Raw genomic sequence first — 24035 nt, 5'->3', positions numbered from 1 at the left:
AGGTGTTTCAAAATCAGAAATAGACATGGGGGTAGAGAACGATTTGGGAACGACTTCCAGGATGTGTCTTGAAGGACTAGAAGAACAAGGGGCTCCCGATGGGTATGAAGCTTAATATCAAAATGATAGTGAAGACATTTAATCTTCCTGTAAATATTGAGGTCAGAGCAATGCCTTGGGCCATGACTAAGATTGTTATTAATCATAGCAACGTAAGTTGTAAAAATGTCCAAAAAATCTGTTTTGTATTACTCCGCAGATTCAACTACATCTCAGCTAAAAAAGCGGCCCTTGTTTATTCGATGCCTCTTGTCACAGAACTTTTAACACGAGCATCACCCGTGCTTCCCAGACCAACTTTATCATAAAGATTCTTTAATATGAATAATGCAAATGCTGCCTTTTAGTAATTATGTAGTTAATAGTGATATTACTACTAAAGTATAGAGAAATTGTCTGCCCTTGGTTCATTCTGAATTTCCCAAAGTATCAATCTGTAGAAATTTTTATGAGAACAGCAGGAGGGCAGTGACTTCTCCATGACAAGGCAGAGGCGCTAAGCAAGATAACTTCAGACTCACTTCAGTGGTCACATCTTGCATCTGGTTGCCTTGGAAACAGTCACCAGCAACCTCAGTGGTTTCTAGACTTGTTTCTTTTTCCTCCATGTGGATTCACTTCATATTCATGTTTGCATTATTATGCTACTACAATAAAACTCAAACCTTGTTCAAAACTGCTAAACCAGAAACTAAACATTATCAAGCAGAAGAAAACCCCAACAGCTTGGCTTCAGATATGACTGAGTTTTCCAGATGTTAAGACATCTCAGAAACTTTAGCACTCGTTGAGAAAAGCAGGGCTTTGTAATCATCAGACAGCCTCCCTTTTGTTGCCTATAAAATAAGTGCACCGGACACATGATGTTTAAAGTCCCTTCTGCTTCTAATATCCACCCTGACACACATTACTTTAAAATACACATTTTTAAGTCCATTAAGAGTCATTTGGAAAGTGTACCCTCCTTTTGGACCTGAGATTCCAAGTTACAGCCCCACCGGTCCATCCAGCCCCCTACCCGTCCATCGATGTAGATAATCAGGTGCTAGTTGGTTCACACTCTAGGGAGTGTAGAGCTAGCTTAGTGTACATGCTACTTGGCCAAGCAGAACTGTGCGACGCGCTGAGTGGCATGAAAGAGGTGGGAAAGGGCACTGTGGTGATGTGGAGGAAGCGCGCGAACACCAACATGGACGGGTCAGGAAAGACCTTTCCAGGGAATGACAATCACGCTGGGAAAAGGGTGCAACCACAAAGAACAGAGCAGGTGCCGAGGTGCGGAGCAGAGAACTTGGCCCGGCCTGGGGAAGATGAGAAGCCTGGCACTGCAGAGCGTGTGAGCCAGGGAGAGAGGTACCCCGCAGCGGGGGAGCTGGGAAGCTGCCTGCCGCGCGGCCCACGGATAGTTGCGCTGTTCTGGGAAGCACCATGCTGGTCCTTTGGTGGGGCATCCTACGTCCTGCACCAGGTAACAACCACTCCCTGCCGGCCCAGGCTGCACCTGACCTCATCTCGCATGTGTGGTTCCCTGGCCAGCCCCTCAGAGAAGGAGTGTTTCCAGCTCTGGGGAGCATCTAGGAAGAACGGGAAGGGTGTGGGCTTTCCCCGCAGTGGGACGGGAGGGCGCTGGGAGGTTGTCCGCTGGAGCAGAATGACAGCTTCCTGTATTTTCAGTTCACTTCGGCCTCTGCGGAGATCAGATCCAGGAGGTGGAAGGGAGAGCGGAGAAGGAAGAACAGCCCTAGGGATGGCGTTTACCAGTGACCTGCAGGGTCCAGGAGAGCCACAGCTGGAAAACACACCCCACCTGCCAGGTGGAGGGAGGACCCTTTACTCTCTAACCAAACCGCTGCTTCCAAACGCAGACCCTCCTTCTCTGGGCTCTCAGTGGTCCCCAGGAGGTTGCCTCTGCTGGCTCGAGTGGCCATTAGGAACTGCTTTAGACGGGCTTTAACCAATCAAAACAGATTCCTCGCAGTCGGGGGAGGGACAGCCCCAGCCTTTCGCGTTAGTCCTGGAGCTCCCCTCCTGCCAGCCCAGGCCAGAGACCCCGCCGAGATACCTGGGCACTAGCTGGCCACTCCCCGGTGACCTCTTTTCCCCTCAGTTACTTCCCTGGACCGAGGACCACACAGGGGCTTGGAGCTTCCACAGGGGCGTTTCAGGGCAAGGACCAGCACCAGCAGCCCATAGGAACGTTTCCCATCCCTCAGGGGAACACAGTGGCCTTTCCCAGGTACTAGGAGAGTACGTGGCAGCAGACTGGGCCACAGAAGCAGGTCTGGGCAGTGAGCCATGCCCTGTGAAACCAGTAACTTGCAGCAGGGTCCACACTGCAACTCCTCTGAGTAAACTTTCCTTACTGCTGAAAATCAGCTGGCTTGACACAGTCTGCAATTATTTTAATGAAATAACACAGGAAACCCCAGGGTGTGTCTGAGTACATCACAGTAGAAAGAGTCAGTGTAAGCTGTGTCACAGTGGTAGCATATGTATGGAAGGCGAATGCAAAGTAGGGTGAATGTTTAAATTTGAAAATTTACCATGGTAGAAGACGCATTACCAAGAACCCCCCTAGAAACTCTCCCCTTGCTTCAGTCACATTTATCCTTCGTTCTTGCTCTTGCCACTTTCTGAGGCAGTTCTGGAGGTCCTCTTTCAGGAGAGTCTTTATGAGATGGGATCAAAAATGCAGTGAACGCTGCTGCCCGGCGCCATCCAATGGAAAAGCAGGCGTGTGAAAACGTGACGCTGTCCTCATCCGCCTTAGTCACCAGCTCTGGCACCAGGTGACCTCTGGCTCTTCCCCAAAGTCACAATGACCATGAAAAGGGGAGGTTTTGACTGGATTCAGGTCATCGAGGCAGCCAGGACAGCACAACTACAGACCCTCAGGAAACAGGACTCCAGAGCTGCTGCAGAAAGTCCCGAGGACGTGGCATGAGCGCGTTCGGACAAGAGGGAGGATTTTGAGGGAACTCGTGGCAATGAATCTTCCAGTGTAATACTTTTAAAGGTAAACACTTACTGTATTTCCCTATCACATCTGTACTCCAGGCACAATGACCTGGACAGGTGGTTGGGCGGGTTTGGTCTTAGGACCCTTAGTTCCGAAAGTAAGTGCAGAGCCCTGGAGGCTCCCGTGTCCCTAGGTCATGGACATCCACACCCTTATTTACCGGGTGCAAATTCCTGAACATGTAGGTCTTCACAGAGAAGCGGAGCCTTCAAGGTTAGCTGTCCTGGGCTGCTGTCCTCCCTCCTCCCTTCTGTCCACCCCACGCAGTGCAGCTCCATCCTGCACCCAGAGACCTGTCCCCGGTCCCCCACGACTGTCCCCCTCCCCCGCGCCTGTCCCCGGGTCCCCCGCGCCTGTCTCCGCTCCCCGGCGCCTGTCCTCGGTCCCGCTCCTACCCGCCAGGCAGGCCGTGGTGTCCACCCACTTGAGCAGCTGCCCCGCGCTGAGCTCGCCGCGGGCGTCCGCGTGCGCCGGCTGGACGGCCTGAGTCATGCGCACCTCGCTGGGCTCCATGGCCCTGACGCCGGGACGCCGGGCTCCTGGGAGCCGCCCGCCGGCCCGGGGCAGGGAGCTCCCGAGTCCGCGGTGTCGCCGGCCGGCAGGGGACAGCGCGGGACAGCGCGGCCAGGAGCGGGGCGCGGTGTCGCCGCTGCAGACGCTCAGCGAGAGCGCGCGGCGCGAAGGCCTGTGATGTGCTTGACTTTGCACAGATCGTTGTTTGTTGTCTGCTTGTTTTGTTTTGTTTTCCAGGCTGTTCCCTGTCCCCAGGTGCTGACTGCCCAGGCCCCAGTTCAAAATCCACCTCTGCCTTAGCAGGAGGCCAAGGCTCCAAAGATCGCGGGTTGTGAAATCCAGGCCTCAGGAGAGGGCGCCGGCGGTTGGGCGCCCAGGGCAGCGGTGCTGCCGCCTCACTGGCTGCCGGGCCCGGGAGAATCTCTTCTTAGTGGGAGCGGGGAGGTCACCTGTGGGGATGCGATCGCTGACTCTAGAAGGCGCTTCTCTTTGGGAAAACTCAGCACCCCAGCACCTGTCAGATTTCAGGGTGTCTGGGTGTGGGGCAGGCTGCTGGGGGCCCCTGGTGGCCAAGATGGATGCGGAGGACTGGGCAGCAGGCCTGGCACGCGGCCGGCACGGACCCAGGGTCCTGGCTGTGGAGAGGCAGGTGGCAGGGGGGCCGCTTTGTCACCGCCTCGCTGTGCCCGGCCCCGTCAGAGAAGTCAGGATGCAGGCTCTGCTAACTGCTTCCCGTTCTGACGACTGTTTTCTTTCATGAAGGAGAGGAAATAAGAAAACATTGACTTAAAGCTTTCAGGATCCTTTGCCATAGGCGTCCAGCCCAGCTAAGTCTAAGTAAAAATAGGATGCACCGTTAGGAGAGGATGAGTCCGACTTTTAGAGAGAGCATACAATGGCTTTGAAACACAAGCAAAATTAAACAAGCAAGCCATCCAGGTGACACCCTTCTGCAGCCACACACTGATTTAGTCCAGTGATCATGTGATGGCATTCCTGTTGTTTGGAAGTCTCTGAAAAATACCTGTAGAATTCTTAATACCTTATAAAAGTACCTTCTGTATTAACAAAGCATTGTGGTGTGAGAATTAGGAAAGGAGATTATTGTCCATCATGGACTGATAGCTCTGTGAGAGGCATTTATTGGTGCCAGGCTTGGCCAGGAGACCACTGTGGAAGGGGCAGTGGGGATAAAGCAAGGTGCCTGCTCCCAGCCTTGCCGGCCTGAGAGGGAGCCCAGGTTTCTGTCCTCTGGAACATCTCAGTTCTGCCCTGGGCAGCTTCTATGCCAAAGCAGCAGCCTCTGACACTGCACGGAGCTGTCTCGGCCAGATTCAGAGGCACCCGGCATACACATGGATTGTGAGAATTAACCATGTTTCATCATCTGCTACTGTGGTGTGTGGGACTGTTTGTTACACAGCAGTAACTGGCAGTTACATGAGTGAGTTTATGGAAAATAAAGTCTGTGTTTAGATTGAGTTGTATTATTTTGAGTGAAAAGTGGTGACTAAAGTGGTAATATTGAATTTCATGTATTCTCTTAGATTTGGTTTCTTGGAAACTTCCAAAATTTGAAAAATGTTTAAGTGTAGGTGTGAGAAGATGGATTTAGAAAATGGGTCTCTGAAAGGGACACTGTGTGTCTAGAGATGTGCAATCCAAAACAGACACAGTGTGCAAACTCATGCTTGCGTCTTATCTTAATGTTATTCCCTGTTTCCAGATCTCTTGAGTATGATTTCATCCCTTTTGTTGGTTCCACGCTGATTTTCATTTTAATAGCTTCTGTGTCTTTCTGAATGGGCTTTCTTTCCCTTTCACAATCCAAATGTCATCTGCACATGTGAGCATTCACTATCTCCGATTCTCTCTGATGTCAGGGATTTCTGCTATTATGTTTGAAGAAAAGGCCTCCGTACTCCATTTGCGCTCACAGACATCTTTTGAAGATGAGCAGAGCATGTAGCCAGCCAGTTTTAAAAGGTCATGCATGAGAGCAGGACGAGCAAGTAGTGTGCAGATAGCTCTTAATCCATGGGACAAGGACGTTTTCAGATTGGAGCATGGGAGTGGGAGGAGGATCGCAGGCTGGCCCCAGATGCTGGAGACAGGGTAGTTGGGCTTTGTGAAAACCAGCAGCAAGGAGCACTGGACAGAAGGAGGGAGAGGAAAGGGAAGAGGGAGGAGAGAGAGAGGGAGAGGGAGAGACCCCAGAAGCAGACCGAGAGCAGAGTTGGGGAGCACGCAGTTTGCTTGGGAGGAAGCTGCAGGAGGAACAGTGGTGTCATCTCTGTGGGGTGCTCAGACACCAGCGGCGTCACCTGGAAACATGGCAGAAACTCAGAGCCCCAGGCCTCCTGGGTCGGTCTGATGTTCCTGAGATTCCCAGGGGATCTGCAGGTACACTGAAGGTAGCAGGGCGTGGCTGCAGCTGTCCCTGCAGAGCGGGGAAGCCAGGGTTCCCCTCCAGCATCTCCATCTGAGGCCAGGATGGGGACAGTCCTGCCCCCAGGACTTCTGCTGTGACAGCCCAGGCATGCGGGACAGGCAGGGAGCTGCAGGGCCGCTCTTCTCTGGCTGGGAGTAGGGCAGTGTTGCCACCCGTGGCAAACCCACGCACGCTGACCTTTCTCCTGTTTGTGATCACAGCCACTCACCCAACTTGTGTGTGAGGCAGAGCTTTATTTTGTTTGATGAAAAGCCAGGTGCTTGGAGCCCTGTGATTCTGCGGCTCCAGAGCGGCACTGCCCACGTCTTCCTGCCTGTGACCCTGGCCTGGGCAGTCCCCTGACCGCCACTCCTGGCCGGCATGGTGCTACACACAGATTGCTCTGTGATCCTCGACGCTGCTGGGTCATGTGTGGCCCTGACTTCTATTTCCTAATGGTTTATGAAGGGTTCCATGTCAACATTTCGGAGAAACAGCGGCCTGCTTATTTTATTAGCCCAGGCTTACAGTACATGATTACTTCACCATGGGGAGGCGGCACACACATAATACATCCCAATTCTTATTTCTCGTCCTAAGATCTTCTTTTCTTTTTTCTTTTTTTTAGCACTGTCTTGGGCTGGTTTTGGTATCTGGTTCATCAAGTGAATCAAGAAGTGTTCCCCTCTAGTCTAGAAGAGATTGTAGATTTGGTGTTCTTTAAACATTTAGCAGATTTCTCCACGAAAGCCATCAGAACCCTGGAGTTTTCTCCTTTGAAATGTTTAAATTATGGATGCATTGTTTTCTCCCAGTGCTGAGGATTGAACCTAGGGCCTTTGAACTGATCTGTATCCCCAGCCCTTTTGAGTTTTATTTTGAGACAGGGTCTCACTAAGTCCCTGAGGAAAGTGTCTAGATTGGGCTCAAACTTGAGACCCTCCTGCCTCCGCTTCCCAGACTCTGGGGATGAGATGGGTGTGTTGCCATGCCTAGCTTCATTTTAAAAAATCGTAACCAGACTACTCACTAGAGTTATCTAGTTCTGTGGGGTCCACTGCAGTTGCATCTGGCTTTAGAGGACTGGTCCCTCTCATCTTGAGATGATTTGCACCAGGAAGAGCTGGGCTCAGCCCTGACCTGGTCCCCTTCTGCCACCTGGCAGCAACCTCCCCTGGCCCCTTGGGCCTAGGGCTGTCCCTGTCTGTGCTTCAGGTTTCCAGGACTCTCCAGTCTCTGCCCGTGTTTTCTTGCTCCCTAAGCTGGCCCTCAAGGTTCTCTGGCCTGCCCCGGAGTCCCTGAGTCAGAAGCACTGGGGAGGGACCACAGGCTGGGCTCCACAAACTTCCTCCAGGCCCTCGCAAGCTACTTCTCAGGAAGACATTTTTCATCGACCGAATAGTTTCCTTTCCCTCCTTCCCTGGAACTCCAGACTAACAGCAGCCTTTTGAGGTCAGTGGAAGAGTGTGATGTGGAGAAAGTCCGCGTGTGCGTCTGGGAAGCTGCACTTGGGCCTGCGCTGGGCCGACCCCTTGCTCATGTGGCGCCTGGATGGAGCACTTGGTGGCCTGTGCCACAGTGGCCCTTTCTTCTTATAAAACAGACGTTCCCTACTTCCACGACAGTGCTGTGATGTCTTCATCACTCTCCTCACTGCTGAGACACAACTGCCGACGTCCACCACTTACAGGACTCCTGTTTCAGTCCAGGGTGGGCCAGCTCCAAAGAAGGAACAGTGTGATGGAGGGGCATGGGGGAGGGAAAGCTGCTCACAGCATGGTGGACAGGAAGCAGAGACTCAAAGGAGGAGCCGGGAGGGGGTGCACCCTTCGGCCAGACGCCAGCTCCTATCAGCAGTCGGCCACAATCCAGTTACCTTCCAAACACGCGAAACCATAACACAGTAGACCCTAGAAGTTATTTATTCCGTGGAATCATGAAACACATGATTTATCATCTTATTGAATTCTCACCACCACCCTGCAAGTCATACTCTCTTTACAGAGATGGGAACTGAAGCCCAGGTCATTAACACTCACAACAGGCCGCACACCCCTAAGGAGGCCAAGGGACTGCTAAAATTCCCACTTTATAGGTGAGGAAACTGCATCCACTTGCCCGAGACCGCACAGCCAGGAGGCAGTAGAGGAAGAGAGCCTGGCTCCGGTCTCAGCTGGCGAGCAAGTGCTGAACAAGCTGTAGAGCACGGAAGTAAGAAAGGGAGAGGCAGGAGTGCTACCCAAAGCCCACGCAGCTGCTTCCAAACCAAGCCTCATTCATTCATTCATTCATTCATTCAATGCATGGGCTGCCCACTGCCTCCTTTGTCTGGAGCACTGGATAAATGCTGCTGAGTAACCAGATTGTGGACTTCACTTTCATAGTTTTCTTAGTGAAAAGACAACATATGTGAAAATGCTGCAAAAATAGTGTAGCCCATGTGGTGACACACACCTGTAATCCAGCCCTCTGGGAGGCTGAGGCGGGAGGACTGAAATCTTGAGTCTAGCCTGGGTGACTCAGCAAGATGCTGCTTCAAAAGAGAGTAAATTATTAATTAGAAAAATTGGGTGAAGGTGGAATGGAATAAGCATGTTTGGAAGCCACCTAATGGCTGTGTGCAGCCCTGGAGTTACTTCATGTCCTTCTCCAGGTACAACCAGTCAAAAAATTTTATTAGTCCATAGTTGCAGTTTGTTTCATTGTTATAACATGCTGTGCAGTGTGTAAAATATGCAAACACAGGATCTATGAAGATCACAGGTTGCCTGGTTAATGTCAGTAGAAATTGGTTATGTTTCATAACAGCCAAGTACACAGCTCCTTTGGAATTATCATTTTCTACTTGACTGAACCCTTTGCTGTTTCTTCCCTTAAAAACTGCTAAAGCCCAGATAGACAAAACAAATTTTTTAAATGCTGATAGCACAAACTATAGAACGCTTAATAATATCCTGATCAGGAATAGGAGTTGGGAGTAAACCTTACAAGAGCTGCTTCTTGGTTCTCTCTAGGAATCAACAGAGTCCAGAGGACAGGCGCAGGGTGGTGGTTCCTTCTTCTTCAACTGCTAAGGCAGTGATGGCGAACCTTTTAGAGACCAAACATCCAAACTGCAATCCAAAACCCACTTGATGCAAAGTGCCAACACTGCAATTAAATCTGAATACTGAGGTTTTAGTTTAGAAAAAATAACTCATATGTTAACATCTTTTGTCTTAACAAAAACATAATACAGAGTTTTCAATGATACAAACAGCTTTTTACCAAAAGGTAACAGCATTCCACGTGCTTTTGCACAAGAAGGGGATCTTGCTGCTATGTGCACGCTGAAAACATGTCAAACCTTGGATCACACTTTGTTAATTTGACAGCAACACACGCAGGACTTAGGTCACCCGTTAGTCTGTTCTTATATCAGATTTGATATCATTCAAGCTGAAAATAGCTGCTTACAGCATGAGATGATCCAAACAAAGTACAGAAAGCAATCCCAAGTGCTTTCATTGACTTAAAGTTATTTGGCAGAGAATCCCACACGTCGAGGATTTCATTTTCAGAACTACCGACTGTGCCGTCCTCTGTCCCCCTTCACACTCTGTCTTCTCAAGTGTTGCACGCAGGTCATAGAGTTCATTTTTCCAGATACAGCGTTCTTGAAATTCCAATAGCTCCATTTCCAGATTTCCAAAATCTAACCAGTGTAAGCAGAAAATATCAAGGTCTTCAAATTTGGCTTTATCTAGAGAAGTAAGAAAACACAGGGTTGTCCCCATCTTAAGGAACTTAAACATCTGTTTCTAAAATTATCCTTCGCAGCTGCCACGATACTAGAAAATTCCTTGAAGATTTCCTGATGGCATGTAGGATTGTCTGCAAATGTTGTGAATTTTCTAAATTTCTAAGTAAAGCATTATACTGTACTTGAACCTCATCAAGAAGTGCTTGAAACTGTTGAAAATTAAGAGCATGAGCCATAATGTAATTCATTTGTGTGACATCTTTGAGGATACCGTGTAAGTTTTGCGTTTTCCCTGGGACAAAGAGCTTCTTGTTACACAACACAATAGAACTGAATGACTGGATGTTTTGCTTCTTTAGCAAAGCACTGTATGAACTAGATGTTGCCTCCACCATTCATGGTGCTCTGTCACTAGTAACTGAAATCACTGTTTCTGGTTTTATGTCTGTGACAAAAAGGCCTCCATCACAGCACTGTAGATGTCCATCCCTTGTCTTCTTCCAGGCAGTGCTACCAGTTTCACCGCTCTTCTCTCATGATGTCACCAGCAGCACACTGAAAAATTACTGCTAGCCTTGCATGATTATTTATGTCTGTGCTTTCATCCAAGCACAGGGAGTACCAGGTTGCCTTTTGTAAGTCAGTGGTGAGATGCTGATGAGCATCACTTGCCATGCACAGGACTCAATCTGTAACAGTATTTCTGTTAAGTGGTATCCCAGAGATGCGATGTATAATTTTACTCTCGTTTGGGAAAACATGAAAAAGGAATTACTCCCAGACAACATGGCCATTTTGACAAAGTCCCCACCAGAGAGAGGCTTACCATGTTTTGCTATGCAAAGTGAAATCTGAAAGCTGGCAGCTGTCAGATGATTTGTTTTAGAAAGAAGTTACAAAAACTAAGATACTAGAAATGACATTTCCTTAATTTCCCCTCAAGAAACTCTTTCCTTTTCATTTCACCAAGTTCTGAAACACTTTGTGTTTGGTGTCAAAGTGCCATCTGACACTTGATGTGTGACACACAACACTTTCTTATTGCATAGCGTCACTCCAAATGACTGTCTAGCTTCTTGGAATGATCTCCACTATCTGTTTTCAATTTTGCCTTTTGTATTGTAGTCATTTTTTGGTGCTCAAGACTTGGAGTCTACAAAAATACAAAATAAAAAAATGAAGCACCCAATACAAATCTATCCCTATACTAAAAATAGCTAACACCAGTAGTTAACACTAAAGAATTGGATATTTCCTGAATCAATAACGTATGGCCGTGATTCTCAGGGGCGGTTCCTCTTGAATTTGCTGACCACCAGCACAAGGGGGCAGTGTTCCACTGACCACCACCTTTTGGTCTGCTCTGAAAAAGACATCTGAGTGTGCTTCCTACCTTGTAGGGCCTTCTGCTAAAATCAGAGCTAGTCCAAGCAAATATATAAATCTTTGCTCTTGTTTATAAATTCTTCACAAACAACTAGCTATAGTGCTGCAGATTCAAATATGCCGGGGGGGGGAGGGGGCAGCACAACATTAAAGAATCTCAATCTCTAGATTGAAACATCTTTGATAAGTCTTAGATATTAAATTTCAATTTTTCATAAGAAAACTCAAAGCTAAAATCTTGTGTTAACAAAAATGAACGCATTAAAACTCACAACCAGTCCAAGCAAATACATGTATGTCCTTGGCAGCACACTGACCGCCACTTGAAAGCTCCGAGGAGCTCGAGCTGTGCCTAATGAGTCGCAGCTCGTGACGTCATCACTTGGCGCTGCCACTCCTTTCCGAGCATGTGCATGGCCTCTGTGGGTGCTGCTCTGATGCTCGGCTTGGTTTGCATGCTGACAGAGAGGGCTCTGCATGACATAGGTTTGCCATCACTATGCTAAGGTGTGCTGCACCCACTGGAGAGGGCACCTGCTGTCTGGTGAGCTCTGAGTGTTTACCAACACCGTTACAGCGGGACTGCAGGGATGTGGCAGGGTGCTGTGAGGACAGGCTGGGAAGAGCAGGTGTGTGTGGGCTTGAGCACAAAATGGTCCTGGGGCAGAGACAGGGGTGATGGCTGGCCCTGAGGCCAACATCTTGAAAGATTGTCCACTCCAGAAACGAAATTCTTTTTTTTTTTTTTTTTTTTTTTTGGTACCGGGGATTGAACTCGGGACCTTGTGCTTGCGAGGCAGGCGCCAGCACCACTGAGAAATTCTTTTTATCAGGCGTAATAATCCATACAGGGAAGATGACAGTAATTGGGAGAAGCCACTAGCACTGGCCACAGCTTTAAGGTCGGTATTGCTTGCCTTGCAGTTAACTATCTTTTCACTGGGGTGGGGCTTTTTTTTATTGGTCTTAGTAATCTTCCGAAAAGAGATCAGACTCTGTGCCTGCCAGTGCCTGAATTCCTCCCTAAGAATAAAGGTGTATTTCAAGAAGCACATGAATCCTTGCAAGCTTATAGCTACTTATGAAGCTATGAATGCCTCAATGATCCTAAACAAAACTTCATCTGCAAGCCTAAGTGCAGGTCCTAGACACAACAAGACTCTGTGAGGAGAGAGAAGAGAGAGGGAGATGAAGAAGGAGACAGGGAATTTGCACTCACAAAGTATGTAAATTTCGTACCGATCTTTAGAGGTCAGCTAGTCAAGATAATGCATGATGCGTAACTACTAATTTCTTCACTACTCACTGCAAGCCTTTCCTATGTCATGCTCATTGTGGAAAGAAAAAGGGCTTTGTTGTTCCTTTGCTGAAATTTCCACCCAGTACCCCACATTCTTTCAATCTCTTTTGCTTTAAATGTGGGTTTGAGGTGCTGGAGATATAGCTCAATGGTATAGCATTTGCCTAGCATGTGCCTGGGTTCTGTCCCCAGCACTGAAAAAAAAAAGTATGGTGTGGTGGTGCATGCCAGTCACCCTAGCACTTGGGAGGTTGAGGCAGGAGGATCACTGTAAGTTTGAGGCCAGCCTGGGCTACATAGTGAGTTCAAGGCCACCCTGAACTATATAGTGAGACCCTGTTTCCAAACAAACAAAGAGAAATCAGAGGCCTTGCTGTGCTATGGGCTGTCAGAGCTGTCGAGGTGGGAAAGGGCATTCTGGGCTCAGGTGGGTGAGCAGCTAGAGCTCTCTCAAGGGTGCCCAGAGGAGGTGGCCCTGCAGGTAAGTGGCTCTCCCTGGCCCTCCAGAACAGCCTTCTCTCTGATCTCCTTTCCGGACTGTCAAGGTCAAAGGAGACTTTGCACAGGCTCTTTTGCATCTCAGCGCCGGGGCTATTACTCTTAGGAGAGTGATGACATTCTAATGGGAAACTAATTTTATAATGCTGTGTTTACATTCCAAATCACACAGGTCCATTTCTCCATGCAAACGGTTCCTCGTACGAACATCCACAGAAACCAGGTCCTTCACATTGCTGACTGATTTGTCTCATAATTAAGCCTGAAAAAATTTAATATACTCCTTTAACACAATCACTGAGAATGAAAATCTGTAGCAAGTAACTAAACTCTCAGCACATTGTGAATATTTAAGTTAATCATCTTTCAACCCAAATGGGAAAATGTTAACATTAATTTGTAAAACAAGAAAGTATTTACTGTAAAGATCTTGAAAGCTGAACTACATCAATAATCACTGCACGTATATACTGTCTCCAAAGCTAAACTTACTTTATTTTCTGCAGTTCTGATGAACTCCCTACTTTTCCAATTTTATCTTTGTGAATAGGTTTCTCTTACAGAAAAGCATCTGCAGGGTTTTAACTGTTGCTGTTTGTTTTCAACTGAAAAAAAAGTTGAAATCCTGTAGCTTATTTCTGGCAAGCAGAATGGAGATTCCTGTGAAGGAATCTACAATATAAAGTCTAGAGTATAAATTTTATCTTTAGGAAGAAGGAATCCCCTAAAATAGGCTAAGAATTCACTGGTATGCATTTAACTTCTGAACTAGAAGTCTGTGTGGCTGTTTAGTGATTAATCATTAATCTTAGTAAATGCCGATTTTTCTACTCATTGGGGTAAGAACATCAATTTTTGCCACTCACATGAAGAGTTCTGATTTAATCACATGTCTGCTTCAAAACTTCTCTTCAGTTGGATAAGCTTATTCACTTCCTGGATTTAATTCACACATAAGGCAAACTGAATATCAATTTTTATGGCCTTGTGTTAAGATCTCAGGTCACAGTAAACTTGACAAGACTCAACACTGCCAAATAAACCAGCAAGATTTTTATTTATTTTAAACAAATTTCCAATGCACATGAAAGTTTGGCGGAACATACACTTTTGCAATTTGCATTTCATATGTTCTAAAGTGCCCACTAACAGCAGAACAGTGAAGTATTTCTAGTGACTGGAAGGGAAAACATTTCCTATTCTTGTTTGCAAATGCATGGTGCAGTAACTTCTCCAGCAAAGAAACGTTATGTAAACCTGTCTAGAACATGAAAATACAGCAGTAAACACGGGGCCACACATGGTTCCAAACATCCGGAAAGCGAAGGTCACCACACAGTGGCCACCTTTCCTTCACCCTGCTTCACTGCCCCTAGAGTGATTTAGGAGGGCCGTTTGGGAAATGCGCATGGCCTGTAGGCTCTACAGAGGTGGGAACCCGGATGTTTCACATTCTACACTAAGCTTTACTGGACATAGAATTTTGCCTGAAGTATTTTTCAACAAGACTACAATTTTTGAGAAAAGCCTGAAATCACTGTTCTATTTTAAATGGTATTTTTGCTAAACAAATGAAATTTTAAACACAGATGACCAATACTTAGCATGTGCTGATGGTCTGACTTTGTGGTGCTAATTATCTTAGGGATCTTGGCTGTGGATTTCCCAATCTACTTTTCATGCGCATTTCTTGTGGCTCCTATTCTGGTTTCCATTTAGTTGCTTATTTGGTTCAGCAAATTTCTTATCAAAAACTCTTTTACTTAGCATTTTAGGTTTGATTTGGGCATTAATCTGAGGGCTTTTATGGTGGGATAGATCTCTTCCAATTACTAGTGCTTCTATTTTCATTTAACACACTCATATAAGTCTTATATTTTTAAAAAGTGGTAGTTGGATTATCTTTTCAGTGGATTTAAGTTGAACTCTTGAATTTTTTATTTGATCAAAAACAAATGTGCCTAGGTGGGTACCTCTCAAATAAATGTGAAACAAATATGGGAAAATGTGGCTAGTAGCTGATTATCACCGTGGTAGTAGCATGCAGAGTTCTGAAATTAAAGTTAGCATCACTTTCAATGATCAACATGTATGTTGTATAAAACACGTTTGAGACCATGAGATGTGATATCCCTTCAGTGAATGACGGCTAATTGGATGGCAACAGCAAGCACTGGAATACAAGACTGTATAAAGAATACTTTGATTTTTCAATTCATAAGCCATTTCTCTCTTTAAAACAATATACAAGCAATGCTGAATTCCTTTATGTAATCAATATTAATTTACACAGTATATATTACTGATCTCTTACTGAAAGCTCACTTAGAAATAAATTTTTCTTATGTACTATCAGTGAATAGGCAGTGAGAGTTCCATTCCCTTTGCCAGCAGAAACTTTCGGAGGGTCGGGTGTGGACACGGTGTTGTGGGGAATCTGCAGTTGCTGCTTGCGGGGAGATGCAGCCCTGGCCAGCAAAGCACAGCAGTCAGATCCGGGGGAGCTCTGCCAGCAGGGAGAAAACTGAGCACCTCAGCTGCACTGCCTCTGGCTGTCGCGTTTTCTAAAAAGCCACACCACACTCTCATCACGTTGTTGAGTAGGGAACAATACCTGTAGTTTTTAATTTTATCCTCTTTTGACATAAAGGATTCTTTACTGTTTCAGGGTGCCCGAAGCCTGAGGACGCACCCTTGGGTACCGGGCACACCTGCTGTGGGGCTGACACGTGGCTCCTTCAGGTAGGTCTGGATTGTTCGTTTGTTAGCTCATTCAGCACAGGGAGCTGCAGGGAGTTAAACAGACTCTGATGGCTTTTACTCATCGAGCAATTCCTGCCCTGAATCTGCATAATGCTTCTACCACGAATCATCACTTTTGCACAAGTAGAAATAGTGGAAGCAACAACTTTCAGAAAAATGCTTGGTTCCATGACTTTCACTTGTTTCCAAGCCAAGGAAGCAGCACCACCGGCTTGGCACCTGCCCTTGGGGTCCAGGCTACTTGGGGACTGTCTGACCTTAGGTCAGATGGGCAAGCTGGTGGGCTCTAACACTTTCCTTTGTGATCGCTGTGCCCAAATGTGCCCCCACTGGGCCAGGAGACTCAAGGCCACACTACTGATGTGGAACCAGTATTCAGCAACTTGCTGAAAAATGAAGCACGCATTTCCATTGCTATCTAAAGATGGATCTTACTCCAATTATAGATCCCCCCATACTCATATTCATCTGTGTAACAGTACACAGCATCTACTTCAGAATTTATTTGGGCAAATGTTTATGGTAAACTGAGGCAAACATCTGTACAGTTCACCAGAAAGATAAGAAATTGAGGAAAAATATCTTGCAGGAATTATCTATGTAATTACTTCAGATTTCTGTATGACGTGTAGTTCTACTTGGAATAAAATACTAAAACTTTATCTATTAACAGATATCTATTTGCTAAGAATATTAATTTTTTTGACTTTCAAAGTATATCTGACCACACAGCCAGTCAAATATCATGACTTTTTCTTGAATGCATATAAATACTGATATTATAAAATCCTGGGTTTTTATATAAGGCATAACGTCCAACTCTATCTGCACAGATATCCACATTAGCTGTGTTTTGACTTGTTATTCAGAAAACATTGATGCTAGCTTCATACAAATTATTTCCTTTACTTTTCCAATAAGTATCAAAATAGAGGCTAGAAATGAAAGGGTAGAAACTGCAAATGAAAAGCTATATATTTGTAAATAAAATGTGAAGACATCTGCCAAACTAAGGGGCGTATGTACATCTTTATGGCAACTTTCCCATTACATGAGTAGCTCAGGTACTTTTACAAAAACATTAAGTGATAAATCCATGTGAGGATAAATGCAGTAATGTGCATGTGAGCATACACATATATGTGCACACACAGATGGCAAATTTACAAAGCATGTCAGATAGCTGGTGACCACTATTGAATTAAGAATAGCAGATTACTGAGTCACCCCAGATTCCATTATATTCATACATAAATTGTGCATTTATAAAAATCTTACAAATAATTTTTCCAGGAAGACATTATGGGTAACAATTTAACACATGTAATAAGAAAACATCTTAACATCTTAAAATCACAATTAGATAAATTAAACAGTTCAATAAGCATATGGCTATCATGAGTAAAGAATTCTATTTAGAAAGACTTCTCCATTTTTTATGTTTGAAAGAGTGGCATGTTCCTTAAATTTTTCATCCTAACATATTGTTTGTAAGCTTTGTCTTAATGGAAGGAAAGTAAAGCATTTTGAAATACAACCCAATAGAAAGCCAAACACACATTCCGATCAGTCATTCATATGAAGAGAAGTTTAAAGGTACTGCAAAATTGAAAGTAGGTTTGTTGTCAAATCCTGTAAACTGGATAGACTGTTTGAATTAACAGACGGCTAACTCTATTGAACTGAACAGTTTTACCAAGACGTGATGGAAACTTGGTTGACAACGTGTTGTGTTCTGAGAAGAATGAGGCCACCTGATGCAAAAGTGGACGCGGGATCAAACTGGGAAGAAATCTTTCATGTCAGTTTTCTGAGACTATTCATACTCATCTGTGTCACGGTAACAGCATATCTCATCTTAAAAGTGAAATGCTAAGTGTCTGAGGAACAGGTTGTACTGCTCAATGACCAGGGTAATCAGCACGAACCTAACATTTATCCTGATAATAACCAGTGAATGTGCAAAGGGGAAGAGACAGACTTACTGCATCCATGAAAACACCGTGTCCCTCTTTAACATTTATAATATCTATATATAGCACTATATTTCATTATTAAAGACACAGACAGCAAAAATATTCACATTTAAACTTCTTACAGAAGTTATTCTTCTATTGAGGAAAACCGATGACACTAACTAACGGGCAACCAAACAGGGAATTCTGCTCGGGAGACTTATTCAGCTGAGGGTTTCTTTTTAAAATACAGTTTAGAAAAGTAATGAAAGAGGTCCCAGGTATATTTTCCATTTGGAGGTCATCCCTTTCAATCTGAGTTATGGTTCATGGGTAAAGTCAGAGCTTTTGGTGAAATAAATGAATAATGCCAATTTATTTCTTATAAACAAATGCGTACATCAAAAAACTGGAATTGCTGCACAGCGCCTGGCAAGATGAGTGAGATGACTAAGGACGAAGTGGTTCCTTGAGCCCCTGTCTTTAGACCTGGCGCCCTCCTCAGAAGGCCCGCAGGTGTGAGTCCTGGGCTGGGGCTCCATCGCTCTGAGAGGGCTGCCTTCTTTCCAGTCCAGCTCTCCTACCCGCTCTTTTACCGCGGAGATGAGGAGTAGCCAAAGCGTAATAATTACGCTTAATATACATATATGAGTGGAGCTATAGAATAGTGGGGATCATAGTGGGTAAGAGTGTTTGGTGTGCAAACTTGTGGCTACCACCCCCAACACAAGCACACAAGCGCACACACATTTAGTATGTAAAACGGAAGTGTAATTAACGGGTTCACCACTCTTGTACAGTATTTCTCAAGGTAGAGTTCACAGACCAAAGGAGATCCTTACAAATGCTTAAGACCTTGGTATCACTGCTTTAAGCAAACACAGACTCCTGTGCCTCATGGCAAATAAGAAACAAAAATAAAAGACAATGACTAATTCTGAAAAATACATGACAACTCCCCCCATATTGGACTTCGTCTTCTTACATTACCTATTTATGGCCTATTTGTATCAAATAGTGTTTCCAAGGAAAAAGAATTATAGTACATAGTGGAAAAACCAGTGTCAAATGCTATTATGCGTGCCAAAGTCAAGTAGCCATGATTTGTGGTACTGCTTAGAATCAGCAGTGATAATCACGGAGCAAAAACTGTAATGACTTCCCCTGGGAAGACTACTACGATTACTGTGCACTTCAGGGAGATGAGAAGCATCCAGGGCTGGGAAGGTGAGTGTGCAGTCTGTACCTCATTTCCGCTGGAGAAGGGAGAAGGGAGAGGCCGGACCCACGGAGAAGGCCGGAAGGAGCCCAGCAGGAGCCCAGCCGGGCTGCTGGATGGGATTAAGGGCGGCGGCAGCGCCCCCTGGCGAGGGACCCGCTCTGAGCGCCAAGGGCGGGAGAAAAGGCGCCCCAGGTGGGGCTTCCTCAGGCCCAGAGGGGGCTTTGTGGCTTTCACCTGCTGTCTTTTAAACTCAAGCAATCGGGTTAACCGAATGACCCTAGGAAGTGCGACGGAGTTCAGGTATCTTAGAGAATCACGACCACAGAAGTGGAAGGGTTTCCCCATTTCATTCCTGGAGGAAAAGGGATGTCGGGCACTTTCCATGGCTGAGGGAACAGAATGGATTTCTGAGTCTTTGGGCAGTAGAGAAATCTTAACCTCGGATGGATGCCTGACTGTAGAATTCCTATTCCTCGGCAGCGGAGTCCAAGCTTCCGCATTCTTACAGGGACACTGGTGCCCCCAGACTGTGGCACCCCCGGTCAGCAGTGCGCTCTGCCCCGTGCCCAGGGACAGCCCTGTTGCCGGTGAGGTCAGCGCAGCTGGGGAAGGAGGACGCGCGTTTCGCTGCAATAAGCAGAGTGAAAAGAGCTCATGTTTTCACCTACGTTTTACGTGTGTATTTCAAGTTCAGTGTAGGCAAGAACTGCTGATATTATCACTGTGGGCGAGGTACATAAAAACCCTAGGAACTGGCATCACATATCGAGACCAACGCAAATACATTTATAGCGATGGAAAACATAAAAGAAATGTTAAATGTTTTTATCATAAGAAAAAATGAAGTTAAATGATCCAAAACCTGAACAAAAATTAATGCAGATACTCAGTACATGAGAAAATTATTTGGATATAAAAAGTAAGCATTTTCATATTTCAGTTTTCTTGAATATAATTTTCTCCTCAAAAATAAATTTTCAACTATTTCAGGAAAATTTTAAAAATCTGAAATAATTATTTTAAATCTGGGTTCCAAGAAGGAAAAAAGAAATAAATACTTATGGTGAATTGATTGCTACATCTTAAAGACAAACAAATTTTACCTTTTTGACCAAACAGGCTAGAAATAACGGGGCCCATAATACCATCCATATTCTAGGTTTACCTCCAAAATAAGAGCAAGAAAAATCAAGTCCATGATTCTTTGTGATAGTAAACAATATCTTCTCAGAAGGCAAATAAAAGAAATTCAAGATCAGTAACAATGGAGACGAGTCAACAAAATGTCTAAAAATTGTAGTACTATGCGATTCCACACAATCAAAGGGCTGCCTGTTTTTGTGCAGCTGTCACTGCTGGTCTTGGTAAGTCAGGTGTCTGAACAGTGCCACCTGGAGTTACTTGGCTGGAGGTGAAGACCTTGTCCTTTGAAGAGTCCGAGACAGGTCTCTGGAGCCTGACACCATGAGCCACTAACTGCAATCTCCTCACAGTTTTAATCTGCAGCATAAATTTGACCCTGATTCTTTTCCCCTCAACAGCTCTGTCTGGGATCCCTGACATGTACAGTGAAATCTTTATTTTTAAGGAGGAATAAATTATTATGGATTCAAGAGAGATAAGCCACATGGGAATAAACAGGCAAATAGATTGCCGAATTTCCACTTCGGAGGCCGGGAGCCCCAGGGAGAGAGGGCTCCTCCCTGTGAGGCTGCAGCAGGCTCTGCGGCCTCTGGTGTTGGCTACAGAGCTGTGTAGCAGTGGTTGTTCTGTCATGACTGGAACACAGAGCCTCACGTTACCTTTCAGAGTCTTGATTAGGATATCCCACCCTCTACTATCACGGTGTTGTTGTACATAACAACCCAGAGACCTGGAAAGTACAGAGCAAGGTGCTTTGTTGAGGGATTAATTTAATTTTATTTTTAGTATTTCTTCACTCTTTCTGAATTGTCAGTCACGCAATGTCACTGAACTCCATGGCTGGAAGAAGCTAAGTTACTAGTGGTATTTGCTTTAGAATACAAGCAGGCCCTTGCTGCTCTGGTGGAGGGACACGGAAGGGGCAGGGTCTCTATGGCTAGCAGAGTCCTGGGGTAGAAGCAGCAGGATTCTAGCAGCCCTTGGAGGTCCCCAAACTCTTTCTCCACTTGTGCTGACAGGCGCCTTCCTTCCGACGTGTCTGTGCGCGGCTGCAGGCCTTTGTTCACAGGAAGCCTGAATCAAAGTCAGATACTGTATCACACCGGCGAGTCATTAAACATCTACCTCGAGTAGGCCTGGAAAAGAGCCACAGATTCAAGCCCATGGTTTTGTTATCACTTCTGGGCTTTATTGTGTTAAAGAGAAAACACGTTGTTAAAAATATGACAGCTGTCACTTTATAGCTGTGGACTGGGTCACTGGAGCTAACTGATGATTTCCACATCATCTAAGACAAACAATCAGGAACTCCATTAAAGCAGTTGTTGCAGGAATGTGCTGTGTGCAGCCCTAGTGACGCTTCTGTGAAGTGTTTTCTTTCCTCAAAGAAAAAGTACAACAATACCTTTCCCAGTCGGTGGTGACCCAAGCACGAAGACACACTTTCTCCCAAGTCTTGACACAGCACATGGAGGGGCTCACAGGATAACTTGCATCAGACACAATGTAATGAAAGCTCTCAAAGAAGCGATTTTATTCCTATCCATGATTGCAGACATTTACAAAACCATAACATCTGAGTTCACCTTAAAAAATAACTTATATAAAGCAGTGATATACACAGCACAAAATAGTTCAAGGAGGGGGCAGGAGCAACTTTTAATAATTAAAATGTAAACGTGAAAAAAAGAGAATGGAATAAAAGTCCCTACTTATTTCTACGTAAGATGTCATGTCATATTTTACAATGTCCCGTGGGTTGGTGCATGTATGTGTATATGTCCGCATGACACCGCATATACCATACATCCTCTGCCCACACATATACATACACAGAGTTATTCGCAGTTCGGTCTCGGGCAATTCTACTGTGCCGCTCCGTACAGTTGTTTGAATCGCATTTGGACCCGCTTTCTTCACAAAAAAGGGGAGAGAGCAGGAAGTAAACGGGTTGGCTTGGTGCGACTGGATCTGTTCACTGTACACTGTGACGGGAAGGTTCTGGAGGAGGCAGAGAGCGACTCCTGGGTCTGGGAGGGAGCGGGACACATCACACACTCATCGTCATGCTCGGAGAGTACTGGGGAAAGAGGAATCCGGATTTTAGCAGTAGTTCTCTTACAGACCACGAAGGTTCCTCCTGACACAACACAGATGGTGAAGTTTTAGAATGAAGGTGTGCTCTGCTGGGGATCTTCCCCAAAGAATTCAAAGAATCATACCACAGCACTATATGTGCGCCCATGTTCATAGCGGCACAGTTTGTGATAGGTAAAACTTGCATACAGCCCAAGTGCCCATCAACTGGAGACTGGATAAAGAAAATTTTATTTAAAAAAACTGAGTGCTACTCAGTCATAAAGCATGAGGAATTAGAGACAGTTATAACTAAATGGATGCACATTGAGGCAAAACTCTGAAGTGAAATAAATAGGACACACGTGTAAATACTGAATAGTTTCTCTGGTGTGAGAAACTGAAAGTGTAAATAAGGACTAAAAGGTATAATAGGTAATGTGAAATAGGAAGAAAAGGGGCAAAGGGGAAGGAAGTGGGAGGGGCAGGGGAAAGGAAAGAAGGGAATGGGATTAATATGAGAAAATGAAAAAATGGAAACAAAGCCTTTGTAAATAGGAAGGAATGGAGGGGTTGAAGGGAGGGCAGGGGGAAGGGGAAAAAATAAGAACCAAGAGAGACTATGTAAAGGTGCAAATTTCCAATGATGAATGTCATTATACTGTACACCTACAATGTACCCATGAAATTAATTTAAAGAAAAGAATGAAGATGTGCTTTGTGCATGCACCAACTCCCCACGACGAACGAAACCACTAAGCACTGCAAAGGCGGGCTGCTAAAAACCAACATTTTAAACAAAGAAAATGGGTTCATAATAGTACCCAGGAGTTTTGGCAGAATTAATCATTAAACACTGAAAACTCTGTATCTCCTGGATCCATACAAAGTGCTCGATAAATGGAGTGAACATGGAGAGAATCCAAACAAAACCGATGCCCAGCTGCCCGAGATGTCCCTTTAGATGCTGAAAATACCGAAGGTTTGCTTCCCCCCTTCCTGACCACAAAAGTCTCGGTCATTTGGGTAAGGGGAAGGACAAGCTTAGCTGTCAGCTCCATGAGGCCGACAAGTGTCACCAGGCTTTCAGAAACTGGAAAAGGTGGTCTCAAAACCTGGTTAGAAAGGCGGGCGGAGCAGTCACGTTGCTAACTGCTGATCTGGCTCATGCTGTTGGCATCAGCCTGTGGCAGCGCTTCCCCACAGAACTTCCTGGGGCGACAGACAGGTCCCATGCAGCTGAGGAACTAAATTGTTAACATGATTTGATTTAATTACTTACATTTAAATATCCACACACAGCTAGTGGCCACCACTTCCTCCATGTGTTACTGATGTTGGAAGTGTGCATGAATGCATGTGTAGCGCGTGGAGCTCACACCGCTGTGGGGCGGTGCAGGCCCACAGCACAACCCTCCTGTTTCAGCCCCTGCCCCTCCACTCCCTTGGTCTCTCGGTCCTTTTCTTTTGTGAAAGCGGCCGCTATTTCAGACGGCAGAGTTCCAGAGCTATGAGCTGGGTGGAGAGGCAGCTAGCCCCAGAGGCCAGCGCTCCAGATAAAATGGGTTCTGGGCTAAAATTCGACTGGAAATGCTTTATTGGGACCCATGGCGACCAGAGTGCAAGGCGATGCCTTTGACCAAGCCACTGACGACTGCGGCCCTCAGATAGAGAGGATGCACTCCAGGTGGTCTGAGATGGCTCGAGGCTTAGCTCACACAGGGACCTTTCTGGGGAGGGAGCACGTGCAGGACAGCTGGACACTGCACACCATCAGTGGACAGGGGCTGCCGACCGGGAGAGGCCAGGCCAGCGCTGAGGTCAGGACGTGTCTCTGTGAGTGGAAGGTCCCTGGGGCAGCACAGAGGTGACCTTCAAGCCCCAGGTCACCCCAGAATGTGCCGCCCCTGGGCAGAGGTGGACCATG

General features: G+C 45.8%; 2 protein-coding genes and 1 long non-coding RNA gene across 13 annotated transcripts in view; 1 reads left to right on the top strand and 2 right to left on the bottom strand.

The window, feature by feature from the left end:
* Positions 1 to 3786, bottom strand: part of Acot12 (acyl-CoA thioesterase 12) — a 43311-nt gene extending 39525 nt beyond the window's left edge. Inside the window, exon 1 of one of the 2 annotated variants that reach the window (XM_087180745.1) lies at positions 3475 to 3786. In XM_087180745.1, coding sequence (XP_087036871.1) covers positions 3475 to 3592 — 118 coding nt within the window. In that variant the 5' untranslated portion in view covers positions 3593 to 3786. The remainder of the gene's footprint in view (positions 1 to 3474) is intronic. The other variant, XM_087180744.1, reaches the window with a different exon arrangement.
* Positions 1690 to 21396, top strand: LOC101704636 (uncharacterized). Its single transcript, XR_015438904.1, has 4 exons — positions 1690 to 3076; positions 3830 to 11695; positions 15618 to 15691; positions 17403 to 21396. It is a non-coding gene; the product is annotated as an uncharacterized LOC101704636 (long non-coding RNA).
* A 143-nt stretch (positions 21397 to 21539) lies between these two features.
* Positions 21540 to 24035, bottom strand: part of Ssbp2 (single stranded DNA binding protein 2) — a 274706-nt gene continuing 272210 nt past the window's right edge. For all 10 annotated transcript variants that reach the window (XM_004841630.4, XM_004841629.4, XM_087180753.1 and 7 more), the window contains one exon: positions 21540 to 22112. In XM_004841630.4, coding sequence (XP_004841687.1) covers positions 22083 to 22112 — 30 coding nt within the window. In that variant the 3' untranslated portion in view covers positions 21540 to 22082. The remainder of the gene's footprint in view (positions 22113 to 24035) is intronic.

Source organism: Heterocephalus glaber, unplaced genomic scaffold, assembly GCF_053883595.1.
Source record: "Heterocephalus glaber isolate CG9 unplaced genomic scaffold, H.glaber_assembly_v1.0 deba00001465, whole genome shotgun sequence".
In the NCBI taxonomy this organism is placed as follows: Eukaryota; Metazoa; Chordata; class Mammalia; order Rodentia; family Bathyergidae; genus Heterocephalus; species Heterocephalus glaber.
This window is presented reverse-complemented; position numbering and strand designations above follow the sequence as displayed.